Source organism: Scylla paramamosain, chromosome 17 (assembly GCF_035594125.1).
Source record: "Scylla paramamosain isolate STU-SP2022 chromosome 17, ASM3559412v1, whole genome shotgun sequence".
Lineage (NCBI taxonomy): Eukaryota > Metazoa > Arthropoda > Malacostraca > Decapoda > Portunidae > Scylla > Scylla paramamosain.
Genome location: NC_087167.1, coordinates 2,149,243 through 2,169,832, shown reverse-complemented (window position 1 = coordinate 2,169,832; position 20,590 = coordinate 2,149,243). Strand labels below are relative to the sequence as shown.

General features: G+C 44.1%; 2 protein-coding genes and 1 long non-coding RNA gene across 5 annotated transcripts in view; 1 reads left to right on the top strand and 2 right to left on the bottom strand.

The window, feature by feature from the left end:
* LOC135108310 (uncharacterized) overlaps window positions 1-9,621 on the bottom strand; it is a 47,584-nt gene extending 37,963 nt beyond the window's left edge. The window contains exon 1 of the long non-coding RNA XR_010272207.1: window positions 8,945-9,621. This is a non-coding gene — a long non-coding RNA (uncharacterized LOC135108310). The remainder of the gene's footprint in view (window positions 1-8,944) is intronic.
* Window positions 418-10,789, top strand: LOC135108309 (probable endochitinase). Its single transcript, XM_064019140.1, has 6 exons — window positions 418-584; window positions 975-1,032; window positions 2,843-3,005; window positions 4,731-4,935; window positions 8,067-8,175; window positions 9,634-10,789. Exons 1-6 carry the CDS (start codon window positions 579-581, stop codon window positions 9,918-9,920), a joined length of 828 nt encoding a protein of 275 aa, XP_063875210.1. The 5' UTR covers window positions 418-578; the 3' UTR covers window positions 9,921-10,789.
* The window catches only part of LOC135108308 (uncharacterized PE-PGRS family protein PE_PGRS54-like), a 33,228-nt gene continuing 23,312 nt past the window's right edge, over window positions 10,675-20,590 (bottom strand). For 2 of the 3 annotated variants that reach the window (XM_064019137.1, XM_064019138.1), the window contains 4 exons: window positions 14,166-20,441; window positions 13,409-13,662; window positions 13,044-13,152; window positions 10,675-12,454 (listed from right to left, as the gene is read on the bottom strand). In XM_064019137.1, the coding sequence (XP_063875207.1) occupies window positions 12,285-12,454; window positions 13,044-13,152; window positions 13,409-13,662; window positions 14,166-20,441 (6,809 nt within the window). In that variant the 3' untranslated portion in view covers window positions 10,675-12,284. The remainder of the gene's footprint in view (window positions 12,455-13,043; window positions 13,153-13,408; window positions 13,663-14,165; window positions 20,442-20,590) is intronic. The other variant, XM_064019139.1, reaches the window with a different exon arrangement.

Genomic DNA, 20,590 nt, shown 5'->3' with positions numbered 1-20,590 from the left:
TTCATGAAGTGTGTGTGTGTGTGTGTGTGTGTGTGTGTGTCTATATATATATATATATATATATATATATATATATATATATATATATATATATATATATATATATATATATATATATATATATATATATATAAGCACTTACGGCGTCAATATACGAAGAAACGAAACTGTCCTGACTAATGGCATAAAGAGCGGAACGGACAGGAGCACAGGCCACCTGCCAGCCAGGACAAGGGGCGTCGGCTGCCAATGAACGTTACATCACCTCCTCTTATCTTTTCCACGAGAAATCAACGACACAATCACACATCACGACAACAGCAAAGTTGATGCTACAATGGATAGCTATGTAAGGTAAAAATGCAGGGGACACCTGAACTCTCCAGCCAGTGACCATGTGCCCCGCACTGAGCCGAGGTGGACCTGTCCTGTGTGAGGGTATAAAAGCAGGACAACACCTTCAGCCCCTCCCACTGGTGTGCTGACTCTGACCTGGGACACACCACCACCACAACCACTGCCACCACCACCACCACAACAACCAACCGTGACACGATCGATACCGCCGCCACCACACCATGCAGGTAGGAAACAGATACCAGAAAAGGAATGTATGAAAATATGTCTATCACTGAAAAAAAAATAATAATAAATAAATAAATAATAACTTGCCCATGCAAACCCTAAAAGAACACCCCAGTAAGACAGAATGGGCATTTCTACACCAGCATCAGATACGTGAACTTTTACGAAGGCTATTAAAAAATCGGATGGATAACTGCATGAAACACTGAGCGATTCTTGTTTCCGCGCCACACCAAGATGGATGCCCAATAGATAACAGTTAAAATCAGACACTGGTGAAAATACCCACCCTTAGGATGTGCAGTGTTAAGTGTAACACACACACACACACACAAACACAATGAGGCAGAGTTCACTAAATCATAAGCTTAATACTGTTTCTTACACAGGTGACACATAAGCCGCTGGTTCTCTTGCTGTGGGTGCCTTCCTGCCTCGCTCAGATCGGTAAGTCCTCTCTTCCTTAACCTCTGTGTTGTGGCTTCTCTTCAAGCTTAATAAGATGGTTAAGTGCAAGTTCATAATCATAATTATTATACTGCCTCTAAAAAAAAACAAGCTGTCCCAATACTATTTATGCTGCAATGGTGTACGTACAGTGACTTGCGAAACTCATGACTAGGAAATACTGGAGTGGTACATAACATAATAACCTTCACAGCAGCTGCTACCCTTTCGTGGCAAGGCACCTCATGATCCACTTGTTGCGGCGCCTCAAACCCTAACCAACTGATCAGCATAAAGGGTTCTAATACTGTGGGAAAATACACTGCAGTAATCATTAACTCATAATCATTCATGTGTTGCATCTTAATGGATCATATCATACCATACACACAAAAGCTACCTTTCCCTCTTGCTGGAAGTTTGCCAACATTCAACCTGTTCCTAAAAAGGGTGACCGTTCTAATCCCTCAGACTACCGTCCTATTGCTTTAATTTCCTGCCTATCTAAAGTTTTTGAATCTATCCTCAACAGGAAGATTCTTAAACATCTATCACTTCACAACCTTCTATCTGATCGCCATTATGGTTTCCGTCAAGGCCGCTCTACTGGTGATATTCTGGCTTTCCTTACTGAGTCTTGGTCATCCTCTTTTAGAGATTTTGGTGAAACTTTTGCTGTTGCCTTGGACATATCAAAAGCTTTTGATAGAGTCTGGCACAAAGCTTTGATTTCCAAACTACCCTCCTACGGTTTCTATCCTTCTCTCTATAACTTCATCTCAAGTTTCCTTTCTGACCGTTCTATTGCTGCTGTGGTAGACGGTCACTGTTCTTCTCCTAAATCTATTAACAGTGGTGTTCCTCAGGGCTCTGTCCTGTCACCCACTTAATTCTTATTATTCATTAATGATCTTCTAAACCAAACTTCTTGTCCTATCCACTCCTATGCTGATGATACCACCCTGCACTTTTTCACGTCTTTTCATAGACGTCCAACCCTTCAGGAGGTAAACATATCACGCAGGGAAGCCACAGAACGCTTGACTTCTGATCTTTCTAAAATTTCTGATTGGGGCAGAGCAAACTTGGTATTGTTCAATGCCTCAAAAACTCAATTCCTCCATCTATCAACTCGACACAACCTTCCAGACAACCATCCCCTCTTCTTCAATGACACTCAACTGTCCCCCTCTTCTACATTGAACATCCTCGGTCTGTCCTTTACTTATAATCTGAACTGGAAACTTCACATCTCACCTCTAGCTAAAACAGCTTCTATGAAGTTAGGTGTTCTGAGACGTCTCCGCCAGTTTTTCTCACCCATCCAGCTGCTAACTCTGTACAAGGGGCTTATCCGTCCATGTATGGAGTATGCTTCACATGTCTGGAGGGGTTCCACTCATACTGCTCTTCTAGACAGGGTGGAATCAAAAGCTTTTCGTCTCATCGACTCCTCTCCTCTAACTAAAAAAAAAAATACAGGATGAGTTTGGGTTCCTGCGAAATACTGTATACTGTTCCTAAATATACTAAGCCTATATATCAAAATAGGTAATCATCATCATATTAAGAGAGGCACAACGTTACTGTGAACACGTTGGGCAAATATACACACCGCACTCACACTAGTAGCAGACATAGCTATAAAAAAGGCAGATTCCATAATAGAAAATCATTAATTCAAACAAATCAGTTTAAAAATGCCATTAAACAAAGATAAACTGCTCCGTCAGCATCCAAGTCCCGTTACAAATGTGTGCAAATTAGCTATTACCAGCACGATGACCAAGCATCACCCACACCCTAACAGGACCACCAAGAACTTACCAGGTGCCAGGCTTTCCCAGCATCACTGCTCCCGCTCCCCCTGCACCAGCGCCACCCACCAACGCCCTGCCACCCGCAACCAACGGCCTGCAGAAGTGTGCCCCGGGTGACAGGGTGCCCGGCCCCACCTGTACTTCTTTCTATATGTGAGTGTTTGCTGCTATAATTACGTATTCTCTCCCTATTCTGTCCACATCACTAGTGCAGATGTAAACTGTTATTTCCACTCATCCATCTATTTTACTGGTAAACTCTGGAACTCTCTACCTGTTCGTCTTTTTTTTTTTTTTCTACTACCTGAACTGTTTTAAGAGACATCTCTGAAAACCTAAATCACCTTTTTTCTTCTCTTTAGTGTTTTTTGGCAGGATGCATTATTTAAGCGATTCTGTTTCCGCTACGTAAGGTAAATCACTCAACAAAAAATGAAGAAATAAATGTCACCTCACTGATAACATCCTAATTGAAAAAAAAGGATGAAATGTTTCCCATAGATCAGAGAATTATAAGTTTCATTCCCTCTCCGAAAGGATAAGAATACAAAAAGATGTTAAGATATTCAGAAACTTTTTTTTTTTTTTTCTTATGGTTATGCGAATAAATTATACTTTTGACAAGTCTACCTTCAAAAAGATCGTTTTCTATTTCCTCATACTACCATCATTTAAAATGAAGCCCTAACTATTATATATATATATATATATATATATATATATATATATATATATATATATATATATATATATATATATATATATATATATATATATATATATATATATATATATATATATATATATATATATATATATATATGCACTAGTCTTTCTAAAACTTACTAAGCATTTTTCGCAAAGCATACTCTAATATACATGCTTAAAATCATAATTTCCCCATAAACTTTTCAGCAATAACTGAAAACCTTAAATACTTCCATATAACCCCTCACTGATTTCTGACATCTTTTCCTTTGTAGACTGGCATGCCTACCTTTTACCAACTCATAACAACATCCTGTGCACTAATTTAATAAGTTTCTCCTCTATACTAAATTTAACAACCGTTCTGTACTCGTAGTCTCATCTGCAGCGATTGTCCTCCATTTCTTCAATAACAATGCATTTAAACTTTCTTTTTTCTTCTTCTGAATTCACACACCCTGCTACCTATCATCCCCATTCTTCACACTGTCTCACCTTCACTCTCTACATGCACTGAATAATTCAAGGACTCCATCCATTAATTTCACAACCTCTCTCATTCTTAACATCCTTTCATCTGTTTCTTTTACCTCATTCCCTTAATTGCTCCAACTTATTCCCCTTTTTCTCATGGCAAATTCATCCCACCTTCAGATTGATTTGTTAGTGTCCTAAAATGAGCCCAAAGCCAGACATTATAATAGCTTTCATTCAACCCTGCCCACACAGGTCCAGCAACCATCCATTCCCACATGCTACCTTCAACTCCCTTTCCCCACTCAGATAGACTCTGGATATCACTAAAACATCCACATCATTCTGTTTACGAACAAAATATTTCTTTCAATTACAACTTGTTTATTCACTGATTAATTAATTTTCAATTTTATCAGGATACAGTATTCATTTCCAGATATGCAGGTATTACAGTGGATGAATATAAAAAATAAAATTAATCCTATAAAGAAATTAATTTCTTACAGCACACTGGGCATGTTCTCATTCATTTATGACTATGTGCATAACCCAAATAATTTACTGCAATGAATTTACCTTTAGTTACAATCACAAGAAATATACCAATGCATCTCCATACAGAGTATAGTGAATCTAATTCTACATGCTCACTTGTATACAAGTAAAAACAAAAAAATTTTTCCTAACACACAGGTGTGTAGGTGGCAGTAAATATGCTACAAGAAGAGCAAAGTTTGAATGTGCTCCAGGAACAGTCTTTGACAGCCAGCTGGGCACCTGTGTCTTCAACTCAGGATCAGACTGCATTCCACCAGTGGTAGCACCACCAGCCACATCCCATACCACACAGCCAGGTCCTCCAGCACCTATAAATACTAACTCGTGCATACGTTATCAGGTAAGTCATTCGTATATTGTTTTTTTTTTTTTCTCATCTATATCAACTTCAGAGTACCAAAGGAAAGAGTGGTGACTAGTGGGCTTTTGAGATTATTCAAGCAATACAGCACACACAGTGGCTGTGTAATAAAAACACTTTACATTATGTATAGTCAAATTTTCAAGCAAGAAAGTGTAGGGCTATGACAATCTCACTTTACAATTTCACTTTACTACGACACAGTTTCCCCCAGTCATTTTTAATCACAACTAAGCAGCACAAAAATATTACTGGTTTATACAACAGCACATGTAACATATTTAATGTGTCACACTTTAAGTAATGACAAATGCTAAAATTATAAAATATAAACAACCGTTACTAACATAAAACTTCTTGGATAATTTTCCCAAGCAAACATGTAGCATACTTCTTTTCTAGCTCCTTATGAGTGAATTTTATATTACCAGATAGGTAAGTATCTCATTTATGTTTGCCTCCAACACACCCTCAAAATATTTTCACCCACATGAAGTCCACACATGCAGTTCATGTGTTTACTAAGTTCCTATACAACATCTGTATTAGTTGTAGTTGTTAAAATAAATGAGAAGAAATGCACATAGGCATGCACTCATAAAATTCTATCTTGTTCACTGATCTGTATTATTCTTAACATGTTATGGTGGAAGTTATTGGGATTTGTAGGAGTGTTTCCATAATTGCAAGGATCCTACACTATTACTGAGGAAAAAAGTATCTGACTAATCATCCTTGTGACCTAAGGAAGCAATACCCCCGAGAGAACAAAATGCTCAAGAGTACATGCAACTGTGACTTCAATTACTGAGAGAGATTGGTCGTGACTTGACTAACAGAGATAATTGTGGCTTAAAAATTTGTCCTTGAAAAATGGATCTCAATGAGCTACACCAAGCCAGTTTAGAAATACCTAACCACTGCTCAACAATACTCTCTAGTGCAAAGTTCATGGGATTCTACTCTGACTAGCCCTTCCTCCACCTTTCTTAGTGAAATCTGTGATTATTCATATTTCCCCCATTGTGGCTACTATTCTGTCTTCCACAATATTAGAGTGTGTGGCCCAAAAAAATTAAGCACAGCCACACTCATTCAGTTTGGTGCAAAGAAAGACTTACATGAGGAAGCAGAAGCATCACCTGCATAGTACAGGATTGAAACAAATTATACAAGAACAAGTAAAAGGAGAAAATTGACTTTTAAGATAGGTGAAGTGTCTGAGGAACATGTGAGGAGTAACATACAGGGTGTAACACAAGTTTCTGTGGATACTGCCAAAACACAGTGGTGAAAACACAGGTTATTCTAAGTTGAAAATGTTCTATGCACACATGCATTTTGAGGTGTTGTTTAGCCGTGGTATGAAATTCTAGGGTGGCCTGGTGACAGATACAACAGCTGGACCAGGTGGGTAACCATGGTGGAGAAACACCCTTTCCACACACTCCACATTATGCAGTACAATCTGAACATATTCAGTCACTGTCTCAGAGGGAAGCTATGTGATCTGATTAACATTCAACTGATTTGCTGCTAGCCACACTTCTACCCACTCCCTGCCCAGGCAGGCATGGTGCTATGCAGTCTATTATTTTATTTGTCATTTATTACATCCATTCTACCATTGTGTAATGTTTATCAGTAATCAGTATTGGTCAATAGTCGTCACTCATCCCATCATGGAATACTGTAAAGATCCAAAACTTGTAGAAATCTTGACTGAATCATTCTCAATTTTAGATCCTTGCCATGGATACCCACTTGACCTGGCCATTGTATCTGTTGCCAGGCCACCCTTGAATTTCATACCATGGCTAAACAACGCCTCAAAATGCACATATGCATAGAACATTTTCCACTTGGAATAACTTCTGGCAATATCTGCAGAAACTAGTGTTACACCCTGTACATCACTCAAGTGATTAATGAAAAAGTATGAAGGAGAACTAGCATAAGGGATTGTCTTAATAGTTTCAGCATATAGTGAGAATGAAGAAAAAGTGATTTATGAAAAAAATAATTGGGCCTGATGTGAAAGGTGTAAGGCTAAGGAAAAGATTATGAATAAAAGTGGACAGAAGTGTGAAGATAGCATCAGTTGCAAAATTCATATATGTGGAGCAAGGAAGAATAGTTACACATGACAGTGTTGAATGGAGAACAGTAAGGAAAATACAAATGGAATGTGAACTTAAGAGCCTCTACAGCAGTGGTTCTTAACCTTTTTTGGCTGCAACCCAAAATCTTGACCAGATTGACCATGATGACCCATTTACCTTCATAAACACTCTTTCATTTAAAATTCAAATTAGAATTAAAAGGCAAAAGTAGATGTAGGCTGTTTTTTTACCTCAAATTTTCTGTCTCCATGATTTGCTTAACTTTAGATGTTAATGACTTAGGTGTTCTATACACAGCATCAATACATACTTTGATAACATCTGCTGGTCACCCAGCCAGCCATTCCCCTACAGAAAGAGCTCAGAGCTCATAGTGACTGATCTTTTGGTAGGACTGGGACCATTCACACACCACACACCAGGACCGCAGGGTCACAACCCCTCAGGTTACAGCCCATACCTACTTGCTGCTAGGTGAACATGGGCTACACATTAAGAGGTTCGCCCATTTGCCTCACCGCCTTGGCTGTGCCCCGGGCCTCCTTGGCTGTGAGCTGAGTGTGCTAACCACTACACTAAACAATGTGTGTGTGTGTGTGTGTGTGTGTGTGTGTGTGTGTGTGTGTGTGTGTGTGTGTGTGTGTGTGTGTGTGTGTAAGAGAGAGAGAGAGAGAGAGAGAGAGAGAGAGAGAGAGAGAGAGAGAGAGAGAGAGAGAGAGAGAGAGAGAGAGAGAGAGAGAGAGAGAGAGAGAGAGAGAGAGAGAGAGAGAGAGAGAGAGAGAGAGAGAGAGAGAGAGAGAGAGAGGATACCTTGTCTTAGCTACTCACTTTTAAGGAACTTCAGCTTGGATTACAGCATATTGGTATATACTTATCAGTTGACACTAATACATATCATTATTAATGTACAGCATATATGAATTATCATCATTATCATTATAACTATCACTTATCGTCACTTGTATCATTATCATCAAAAACTTTCAGCTGGACCCAACCACAGTATTTGATTGCCTGGAGGAAGGATTTTTCCCTTATGCCTCAGACTGTGTACGGTTCTACAAATGTGTGGTGACAATGGGCTGCACAATAAAAGGTGAGTCAGTCTTTATATTAATTAGGTACTTAGCATATAGAGCTGTCACTCATAATAAGATGTAATTACTTCAAAAATTTTCATCATTACAATATTTATCTTTATTATATGATAAAGTGTTAATCTTTTTGTATTGTTAATAAAACAAATTTTTTGTCTTATTCCAAACACATCAAAACACCATGATCTATATACATACAGTATAATGGGCACCCAGTCCTTAAAACTGACTGGTCTGGGTCCTGCTGGTTCTTTCTGCATACACGACCAGAGACAAACACAGTTCTCAATCCTTATAAACTACATCAGTAAAAATTCTGATTAACGCAGTTAATTACATCACAAAGGGAGGGGCAAAAATTATGTCTCATTAAAGAATTTATGGAAAAAAATAATAGCTTATTATGATCTAGCTATTTAATTAATACATCTCCCATTCTATAACAGTAACATGCTTAAAGCTGCAGGTGTGGTAGTTAAAATGTGATGAATGGTGTAATAAAAACACTTAGTTTAACTTTCTGATTACAAGACTACAGGCCTGCATGTGTTCATTTGTCTGGTGCGGTCATGCCCCAGCCAATGAATAGCACTCCTTGCACTGATATCATTATTCCTTTGAATACTGAATTCAAAATAACTGTGCGGATTTTTATTGCAGTTTTACATCATAAAAGCTTTGAATATTGCACAACACATATCAGCCTAGTAGCCATTCATACTCTGAAACTACAACTTCAGTACACACACACACACACACACACCATACCTTGACATGGCGATACTTCCTCTTGCACAGTTATCCTTGATACTCCCTCAGGCTGTCGCTCTTATAATATGTGAGGACGTGTCCATCCATTCACCCCTTCCTTCCTAAGCTTCTGCACGTTCTTGCCTTCTCTTCCACACAGTATAGACACATGACGAGTTCACGGATAAATACACAATAGTCCATTGTTCTAGCCTTTGTAAGTTTCCATACCTATTTGTTGCTGCACACACAGTACAGTAAATAATATACACACGTACACGTATACGGAAAGAGAGGTTTACGTGTATATAATACAAAATCAAGTTACCAGACCACAGGGCCAATCACTTCGACCGCCGCTGTTGAAGGCAAGTGCCAAGTGTCGAAGGCAAGTGACAAGTGGCAACTAAGCAAGCTTTTCATAATCCTCTAGTTATTACTTTTGGGTAGTTATGTCGTTTACTAAGTTTATTCAGTTACTTATCCATTACTCATCAACTCACTTCGTTCATGAATTGGTGTTTCCGCAATATACAGATGAGTATCGTAGGCTACACACACACACACACACACACACACACACACTAACCATCTATGAATTTCATCAACTATTCTTATAAACGTTTCACACCAAAAACTGTTCCCATCCAAGAATGTCTCATCCGTCACTTTATCATGTCAATAAATAATCTATTTGTTTCCATCAGGATTTCTCTTCAGCTGCCCATCCGGCTACCTCTATGACAACCAGCAGAAGAAATGCGAGAAGGAGGCAATAATAGGGCCGTGTGACCGACTGTCGGATGCTGTTGTACAAACTCATGAAATTAGGCCAGTTGTTGAGATCAAGCCAGAGAAGCTCGACCAGTTCTTCGAGTCTGACATCTATTGGGACCTGATGCCTTTCTTGCCCAACGAGCCGCAGAGACTTGTGCCTGTCCTTCCTTCCACCTTCTCCCGAGCACCACACCAGGAAGACAGGCCATTTGCTTAAGGGGCTGAACGTTATATGTATGTCATTGGGAGTTAAAATCATATTAGAAATACAACAGGTTAACAATGACTGGAGTGAAACAAATCCACTTGGTTCTCCCTTGGACAAAGTTAACTATTGTTTCTGATCAGTTTTCAAATTGTTGGTGGAATAATGTTAAGATGTGTTGGTATTTTCATCAAAGCACATAATCATACATAGTTATGTATCATGATGTTGTGCAATACAAAGCTTTTCACTAGTTAGCGTATTTATCATATACCTGCATCCTTGCCTTTCTTTAATCATGAATTTATTACATGTCAGTATATATCCGTAAGTTTCACATATCCGTGCAGCGAAAATAAATGAATATATCTATAACTGATATAAAAATGAACGTGTTTCTCCCAAATAACTTCAGGAGCATTTACTAGATATTATGAACATTACCGACAAGTTTAAAAGAATTTGTATGAATCTTAATGACACATTACATTCTCTTTGGTCTTGTTTCGAAGAAGGCTTATGTTTATCATGAAATCTCTCCTACTGTCCTAAAAAAAAAAAAAAAACTGTAGGTAGCTCAATCTTCATATTCTGCAAGGAAAAGCAAGGAAAAACTGTTCTATCAATATCCCCCCCCACTCTCTCTCTCTCTCTCTCTCTCTCTCTCTCTCTCTCTCTCTCTCTCTCTCTCTCTCTCTCTCTCTCTCTCTCTCTCCTATTCGAGTTTTCATGTCCGCAAAAATAAGGTTATGGAATAAAGCTCAAATTTTGGTTATCTGTTGTGTTATATTCAACAAGATAATGCTCACATAACTTAGTCTACGATACAGTTGTTGTATATTTTGCTCATTATATGGTTGATGTTGAATAAAACGAGAAAATAAGACTGGAGTCGCTCTTTTGTCTAAAATTATGAAATAACTGATCCGAATAAGTCATAATGGGTTCGAGCGAGATAGTGAATTTCATCACTGTAATCACCAACGTGGTACTGTCATTTTCAAAGGTCGCAGAGTGTTAGGCAAATGATAAAAGAATCACATTGAAGAGGATTTGCTTAATTGGCAGTAGACAAGAGGAAAATCTGGGAAGAGTGAGCGGGTTTCAATCTTGGTGCTGGTTCAGCAAGGAAAACTGAAACAACACATTGATTCTCGCTAGCTCCAACCAGACGCTGGCAATGTCGATGAAATATGAAATCTTGCATTGTATTTTAGAACATACTGTCTTAATTTGCAAATAAAAATTATCATTGAAAACAGATCATATAATAATCAACTAGTTTTTTTTCGACATCAACCAAATAACATAATTTATGAATTAAATAACACAGAAACAAACAAAATCACAAAGGGTTTGGCACATTATACATGTGTGATTCGGTTACATGTTAAGTATATGCCATCAGGCCCTTGCACGCACCTTCCTGTCCATAATAAATAAAAATGTCTTGAGGTAAACTTTTAAACAAATTAGTCTTACGCGGCAAAGTAGCATCTATAGAAATATACTCACTCAAGAGTAACCGAGTCATAATGCCTTGCACAATAATGCGGTGCTATGCGATGAATGCCCAACGTCCCGACTCTGCATGGGGCGAGGTAGCGGGACAGTGAGGACGGAAACGCCGTAAAGCTTATGGAGAGATGCAGCAAAATTCCAGTCACAGTGCATCGCTGTGTTGAATCCGTCTCAGAGGAAGCCGAAGGGTAAGCATTTCCTCATCACTGAGTTCTCAGCCGAAAAAAGAAAACAAACACGAATATATTTTCTGATCCATAGTTGGAGAAACGCATTGTCAGGGCCTTCTTGAATATAAAAATGTCTAATCTACTTAGACACTACGTATCAATAAATACTATTGAACCACTTGGAACAGCAACGATCTTTTTATCGGATGATGATATAAATAATTATTTCTTTCATTATCTAAGATTACATTCAAGAAAAGGAGAGCTTTAAGGACATAGATAAGAACAATCGCTCTGGAAATAGCAGTTTACACACTACAGTTAGTCTATAGTGGACTTGGCCCTCGTGAACAATGGTAAGTATTACATCCGCATAAATGATCTGTTGGTCGCGTTAGTTTGTCGCCTTTGAACGCAGCGTGAGAAACTGATGCAATGTCCCCATAGTCACAGTGGGCATCGCAAAATAATTTTTTCTTTCTTTCGCTGTGCAGCGCTTAGTTCTTGTCGGGAATTACTGTTGCTATCATTTCCATCTTATACGTAATTGCAATCTGTCATGTAACATTGTCAGACACTAGATTTCTCCGGTTAATCGCGTAACTTCTAGGGAGACACAACGAGCCATGAAGAAAGCATTGCCTGAATACGCATAAGGGCTGTTTCTCATAAAATTGCTTTATTACTAATTTCTGAAGAACCACCAAAGATCATTCCTTCTGAGTTGGATGGTGGTGGCAATTCGTAAGTGAGGTCCTTGCATCTTTCTTTGACATGGTGGCAATTCGTCTTCCGGCCAACACCTCATGCGTTCTTCTGAATAAGCGAAGGCCGGGGGACATTTGTACAACAGACCTGTGGAGAGATACAAGGAGATGCAAGTGGTATGGATTTAAACTTCCTTATTCGATGAATACCTAATTAACCTCCATCAAGCTCCTTATATATATATATATATATATATATATATATATATATATATATATATATATATATATATATATATATATATATATATATATATATATATATATATATATATATATATATATATATATATATATATATATATATATATATATATATATATATATATATATATATATTTTTTTTTTTTTTTTTTGTAATGCACGTGAGTTTTTATTGTTATCTCTTTTAATATTACCATTGTAAAGCCAATCCCAGAATTCCCTCACCTTTACTTATTTTTGTACTGATGGTACAATTTTCATTGCACTAGGCACACACACACACACACACACACACACACACACACACACACACACACACACACACACACACACACACACACACACACACACACACACACGCACACACACCACCACCACCACCACCACCACCATTACCAACATTTCCACCTTTTGTAACTATTCTGCTTACTTTCGAATCCGTGCGATTCTAATGTAACGACAACGAAACTTACCTTTAAGTTTGCCGTCATCTGTCACTGAACACTTGTAGAATCGAACACAGTCCCCCTCGAAGGGATAGTATCCTGGTGCCGGACAGTCGTACAGGCTACTCTCGTCAACCTGCAAATAGTGTGAGATTGGTATGACTGGAATGATACATTTATACGAAAGCATCTCACATCTTGCTTTTATCCTCGGTAAACATACAAAATAATATGCAATTATAATTTTTTTTTAAGTAAATAACGTAATAAAATTCTCTTGCACCATATACATAATAAGTGTGACATAAGGTAAAACAAAAATAACAGAAATAATGGATGTGTGAAATTTGCGGCCAGTGCTTTTGAGAAATTCTCTATGAGTCGTAACTTACAATCCAGGTCTTCTGCGTAGTAGTCGTTATCGTTGTTGAACCAAGAGTGGTCACTTCAGGAGCGAAAGGCATAAGGGTGGTTATCTCGGGAGCGAATGGACCAAGCGTGGTGTCGAAATCGTCTGTGTCTGGCGTGGCAGAGCCTGACATGCTGTCAGATGTTTCTGGTGTGACAGGCGTGGAGCTGACTGACGGCTCGGATGTGAATGGGGTAGGGTACGGTGCCAAGGTACCGTTGCAGGAGGCAGTTTCAGCTGAAGAAAGTTTCCATGAGAAATTGTAGCAAGCAGATGAATCACACAAAACACACACAAACACAAACACACACACACACACACACACACACACACACACACACACACACACACACACACACACACACACACACACACACACACACACACACACACATACCAGGCATTTAATAAAAGTGAAGCTGTCTATTTTCTTGTTGGACAAGTAAATTCTGAAGCAACAAAAAATCATTCAGTATCACAATTCACTGTCATTTTTTCCTATTTATAAAACATTGTTCTCTATTCGGTATGAGAGGTACTATAAATGCGAAGGAAATTTGAAATTCAAACTGAATAAAGGAAGGATAGCGAAAAATGTTTCAAAGTAACTACTACAAACAGGAATATGGTAAAATTAGATATATATTTTCATGAAAAAGAAAAAAAACTTGGGAAAGAAGACACATTAACCTATATGAAAAGAAAACAGAGCTGGAAACAATAAAATAGCAGAGACTAACCTTCAAACGAGCACTGCTGTGAGATCTCATCAAACACAAGCCGATCAGGACAGGTAAAGATTGGGAAGGTCCATTGTGTGCCGTCCCATATACAGTAATAGTATCTGTTGCAATACAGTGGATGTCTGCGATACTTGTTGTCGTGGTAGCACATCAGTACGAATGGGGGAGGCACACCTGATCCACCCAAAAGTCCTCCAGGAGTTCCAGGTGTTCCAGGGATTCCAACAGTTCCAGGCACTCCAGGGATGCCAGGCACTCCAGCCGTTCCAGACACTCCCGGTGTTCCTGGTACTCCAGGTGTTCCAGGGATTCCAACAGTTCCAGGCACTCCAGCCGTTCCAGACACTCCCGGTGTTCCAGGCACTCCAGGGGTTCCAGGGAATCCAGGTGTTCCAGCCACTCCCGGTGTTCCAGGCACTCCACCTATTCCAGGCACTCCAACTGTTCCAGGCACTCCACCTGTCCCAGGCACTCCAGGTGTTCCAGCCACTCCCGGTGTTCCAGGCACTCCAGGTGTTCCAGGGAACCCAGGTATTCCAGCCACTCCCGGTGTTCCAGGTACTCCACCTGTTCCAGGCACTCCACCTGTTCCAGGCACTCCTGGTGTTCCAGGCAGTCCTCCTGTTCCAGGCATTCCTCCTATTCCAGGTACTCCACCTGTTCCAGGAAGTCCTCCTGTACCAGGCACTCCAGCTGTTCCAGGAATTCCACCTGTTCCAGGCACTCCAGCTATTTCAGGAATTCCACCTGTTCCAGGCACTCCTCCTGTTCCAGGCACTCCAGCTATTCCAGGAATTCCACCCGTTCCAGACACTCCACCTGTTCCTGGCAGTCCTCCTGTTCCAGGCACTCCAGCTGTTCCAGGAGTTCCACCTGTTCCAGGCAGTCCACCTGTTCCTGGCAGTCCTCCAGTTCCTGGCAGTCCTCCTGTTCCTGGTAGTCCTCCTGTTCCAGGCACTCCAGCTGTTCCAGGAGTTCCACCTGTTCCAGGGAGTCCACCTGTTCCAGGCAGTCCACCTGTTCCTGGCAGTCCTCCTGTTCCAGGCACTCCAGCTGTTCCAGGAGTTCCACCTGTTCCAGGCAGTCCTCCCGTTCCAGGCAGTCCACCTGTTCCTGGCAGTCCTCCTGTTCCAGGCACTCCAGCTGTTCCAGGAGTTCCAATTGTTCCCGGTACTCCACCTGTTCCTGGCAATCCTCCAGTTCCAGGCACTCCAGCTGTTCCTGCAGTTCCACCTGTTCCAGGCAGTCCCCCTGTTCCTGGCAGTCCTCCTGTTCCTGGCAGTCCTCCTGTTCCAGGAATTCCATCTATTCCAGGCATTCCAGCTGTTCCAGGAGTTCCACCTGTTCCAGAGACTCCACCTGTTCCTGGCAATCCTGCTGTTCCTGGCAGTCCTCCTGTTCCTGGCAGTCCTCCTGTTCCAGGAGTTCCATCTGTTCCAGGCACTCCAGCTATTCCAGGAGTTCCACCTGTTCCAGGTAGTCCTGCTGTTCCTGGCAGTCCTCCTGTCCCTGGCACTCCAGCTGTTCCAGGAGTTCCTTCTGTTTCAGGCACTCCACCTGTTCCTGGCAGTCCTCCTGTTCCTGGCAGTCCTCCTGTTCCAGGAGTTCCATCTGTTCCAGGCACTCCAGCTGTTCCAGGAGTTCCACCTGTTCCAGGCACTCCACCTGTTCCTGGCTGTCCTGCTGTTCCTGGCAGTCCTCCTGTTCCAGGAGTTCCATCTGTTCCAGGCACTCCAGCTATTCCAGGAGTTCCACCTGTTCCAGGTAGTCCACCTGTTCCTGGCAGTCCCCCTGTTCCTGGCACTCCAGCTGTTCCAGGAGTTCCACCTGTTCCAGGCACTCCATCTGTTCCTGGCAGTCCTCCTGTTCCAGGAGTTCCATCTGTTCCAGGCACTCCAGCTGTTCCAGGAGTTCCACCTGTTCCAGGCAGTCCACCTGTTCCTGGCAGTCCACCTGTTCCTGGCAGTCCTCCTGTTCCAGGGAATCCAGCTGTTCCAGGAGTTCCACCTGTTCCAGGCAGTCCACCTGTTCCTGGCAGTCCTCCTGTTCCTGGCACTGCAGCTGTTCCAGGAGTTCCACCTGTTCCAGGCACTCCACCTATTCCTGGCAGCCCTCCTGTTCCAGGCACTCCAGCTGTTCCAGGAGTTCCACCTGTTCCAGGTAGTCCACCTGTTCCTGGCAGTCCTCCTGTTCCTGGCAGTCCTCCTGTTCCTGGCATTCCTCCTGTTCCTGGCAGTCCTCCAGTTCCAGGCACTCCAGCTGTTCCAGGAGTTCCACCTGTTCCAGGCAGTCCCCCTGTTCCTGGCAGTCCTCCTGTTCCTGGCAGCCCTCCTGTTCCAGGCACTCCAGCTGTTCCAGGAGTTCCACCTGTTCCAGGTAGTCCACCTGTTCCTGGCAGTCCTCCAGTTCCAGGCACTCCAGCTGTTCCAGGAGTTCCACCTGTTCCAGGCAGTCCCCCTGTTCCTGGCAGTCCTGCTGTTATTGGCAGTCCTCCTGTTCCAGGCACTCCAGCTGTTCCAGGAGTTCCACCTGTTCCAGGCAGTCCCCCTGTTCCTGGCAGTCCTCCTGTTCCTGGCAGCCCTCCTGTTCCAGGCACTCCAGCTGTTCCAGGAGTACCACCTGTTCCAGGTAGTCCACCTGTTCCTGGCAGTCCTCCAGTTCCAGGCACTCCAGCTGTTCCAGGAGTTCCACCTGTTCCAGGCAGTCCCCCTGTTCCTGGCAGTCCTGCTGTTCCTGGCAGTCCTCCTGTTCCAGGCACTCCAGCTGTTCCAGGAAGTCCACCTGTTCCTGGCAGTCCTCCTGTTCCTGGCAGTCCTCCTGTTCCAGGGATTCCAGCTGTTCCAGGAGTTCCATCTGTTCCAGGCAGTCCCCCTGTTCCTGGCAGTCCTCCTGTTCCAGACTCTCCACCTGTTCCTGGCAGTCCTCCTGTTCCAGGGATTCCAGCTGTTCCAGGAGTTCCATCTGTTCCAGGCAGTCCCCCTGTTCCTGGCAGTCCTCCTGTTCCAGACTCTCCACCTGTTCCTGGCAGTCCTCCTGTTCCAGGGATTCCAGCTGTTCCAGGAGTTCCATCTGTTCCAGGCAGTCCCCCTGTTCCTGGCAGTCCTCCTGTTCCAGACTCTCCACCTGTTCCTGGCAGTCCTCCAGTTCCAGGCACTCCAGCTGTTCCAGGAATTCCACCTGTTCCAGGCAGTCCCCCTGTTCCTGGCAGTCCTCCTGTTCCTGGCAGTCCTTCTGTTCCAGGAGTTCCATCTGTTCCAGGCAGTCCTCCTGTTCCTGGTAATCCTCCTGTTCCAGGCACTCCAGCTGTTCCAGGAATTCCATCTGCTCCAGGCAGTCCACCTGTTCCTGGCAGTCCACCTGTTTCTGTCAATCCTCCTGTTCCTGGCAGTGCTCCTGTTCCAGGCACTCCAGCTGTTCCAGGAGTTCCATCTGTTCCAGGCAATCCACCTGTTCCTGGCAGTCCTCCAGTTCCAGGCACTCCAGCTGTTCCAGGAGTTCCACCTGTTCCAGGCAGTCCCCCTGTTCCTGGCAGTCCTCCAGTCCCAGGCACTCCAGCTGTTCCAGGAGTTCCACCTGTTCCAGGAGTTCCACCTGTTCCTGGCAGTCCTCCTGTTCCTGGCAGTCCTCCTATTCCAGGAACTCCAGCTGTTCCAGGAGTTCCAATTGTTCCTGGTAGCCCACCTGTTCCTGGCAGTCCTGCTGTTCCTGGCAGTCCTCCTGTTCCAGGCACTCCAGCTGTTCCAGGAGTTCCACCTGTTCCAGGCACTCCACCTGTTCCTGGCAGTCCTCCTGTTCCAGGCACTCCAGCTGTTCCAGGAGTTCCACCTGTTCCAGGCAGTCCACCTGTTCCTGGCAGTCCTCCAGTTCCTGGCAGTCCTCCTGTTCCTGGTAGTCCTCCTGTTCCAGGCACTCCAGCTGTTCCAGGAGTTCCACCTGTTCCAGGGAGTCCACCTGTTCCAGGCAGTCCACCTGTTCCTGGCAGTCCTCCTGTTCCAGGCACTCCAGCTGTTCCAGGTATTCCACCTGTTCCAGGCACTCCACCTGTTCCTGGCAGTCCTCCTGTTCCAGGCAGTCCTCCTGTTCCAGGTAGTCCTCCTGTTCCAGGCACTCCACCTATCCCAGGCAGTCCCCCTGTTCCGGGCAGTCCTCCTGTTCCAGGTAGTCCTCCTGTTCCAGGCACTCCAGCTGTTCCAGGAACTCCAGCTGTTCCAGGCAGTCCTCCTGTTCCAGGTACTCCACCTGTTCCAGGCACTCCACCTGTTCCTGGCAGTCCCCCTGTTCCGGGCAGTCCTCCTGTTCCGGGTAGTCCTCCAGTTCCAGGCACTCCAGCTGTTCCAGGAACTCCAGCTGTTCCTGGCAGTCCTCCTGTTCCAGGCAGTCCTTCTGTTCCGGGCAGTCCTACTGTTCCAGGCACTCCACCTGTTCCAGGCAGTCCCCCTGTTCCGGGCAGTCCTCCTGTTCCGGGTAGTCCTCCTGTTCCAGGCACTCCATCTGTTCCAGGAACTCCAGCTGTTCCAGGCAGTCCTCCTGTTCCAGGCAGTCCACCGGTTCCTGACACTCCACCTGTTCCAGGCATTCCTCCTGTTCCAGGCAGTCCTCCTGTTCCAGGTAGTCCTCCTGTTCCAGGGACTCCACCTGTTCCAGGTACTCCACCGGTTCCAGGCAGTCCCCCTGTTCCAGGCAGTCCCCCTGTTCCAGGCACTCCTCCTGTTGCAGGCTGTCCTCCTGTTCCAGGAACTCCACTAGTTCCAGGCACTCCACTAGTTCCAGGCACTCCTCCTATTCCAGGCAGTCCTCCCGTTCCAGGCAGTCCTCCTGTTCCGGGCAGTCCTCCTGTTCCAGGTTGTCCTCCTGTTCCAGGCACTCCACCTGTTCCAGGTGTTCCAGCTGTGCCAGGCACTCCTCCTGATCCAGGCAGTCCTCCTGTTCCAGGTTGTCCTGATCCAGGCAATCCTCCTGTTCCAGGTACTCCACCTGTTCCAGGTGTTCCAGCTGTGCCAGGCACTCCAGCAGTTCCAGGTATTCCAGTTCCTCCAACACCTCCAGGTCCTCCAACACCTCCTGTACCTGGAATACCTCCAGTTCCTCCAACACCTCCGGTTCCTCCAACACCTCCAATTCCTCCAACACCTCCGGTTCCTCCAACACCTCCAATTCCTCCAACACCTCCGGTTCCTCCAACACCTCCAGTTCCTCCAACACCTCCAATTCCTCCAACACCGGTTCCTCCAACACCTCCAATTCCTCCAACACCTCCGGTTCCTCCAACACCTCCAGTTCCTCCAACACCTCCAATTCCTCCAACACCTCCAGTTCCTCCAACACCTCCAGTTCCTCCAACACCTCCAGTTCCTCCAACACCTCCAGTTCCTCCAACACCTCCTGTACCTGGAATACCTCCAGTTCCTCCAACACCTCCAGTTCCTCCAACACCTCCAGTTCCTCCAACACCTCCAGTTCCCCCAACACCTCCTGTACCTGGAATACCTCCAGTTCCTCCAACACCTCCAGTTCCTCCAACACCTCCTGTACCTGGAATACCTCCAATTCCTCCAACACCTCCAGTTCCTCCAACACCTCCAGTTCCTCCAACACCTCCAGTTCCTCCAACACCTCCAGTTCCTCCAACACCTCCTGTACCTGGAATACCTCCAGTTCCTCCAACACCTCCAGTTCCTCCAACACCTCCAGTTCCTCCAACACCTCCAGTTCCTCCAACACCTCCTGTACCTGGAATACCTCCAGTTCCTCCAACACCTCCAGTTCCTCCAACACCTCCAGTTCCTCCAACACCTCCAGTTCCTCCAACACCTCCAGTTCCTCCAACACCTCCGGTTCCTCCAACACCTCCAGTTCCTCCAACACCTCCAGTTCCTCCAGATCCTGATGTATCTACTCCTGGTGGTTCCGGCAAGGGCAAGCTGGCCATGGCGCCGGCACACTCTCGTGGGTTCTTCACCGCGTAAGGATGATTGCAGATATCAAGGTCATCATCGAACACGGTGCCATATGGACAATCAAAATTGAATACTGAGAAGCGGAGCCCCATCCCGCTCATGTCAACACAGCGGTAAAATTTACTACACATTCCTGGTACAGGAAAGAATCCCTCTTCTATACAAGCCAATGAGCGAGGTTTGAGAAGGCTGTTACCTCCAGCTGTTCGGACAGCAGTAAGTGTTCCTTTTCCTGGGTTTACTCGCCATCCTCTGCTGATCTTTGGCGTCCGAAACGATCGTCTGCTTCTTAAGACTGGTTTGTCAATATGAAGAGCTGAAAAATAATAAATCTCTTTGCATTCCACTTATAAGTTTAAATAAAACTAGACTGACACGCGCACACATCCACCCACGTAAGTACCCACCTACCGCACACACACACACACACATACATACACAAACACGAGATCTATGCATATATGT

What these genes read in the sequence shown, in the direction of transcription:
- LOC135108309 (XM_064019140.1), top strand. An exon ending in TTCCTGCCTCGCTCAGATCG is followed by an intron (nt 1,033 to 2,842) that starts GTAAGTCCTCTC and finishes ACACCCTAACAG; the next exon opens with GACCACCAAGAACTTACCAG. An exon ending in ACCTGTACTTCTTTCTATAT is followed by an intron (nt 3,006 to 4,730) that starts GTGAGTGTTTGC and finishes CCTAACACACAG; the next exon opens with GTGTGTAGGTGGCAGTAAAT.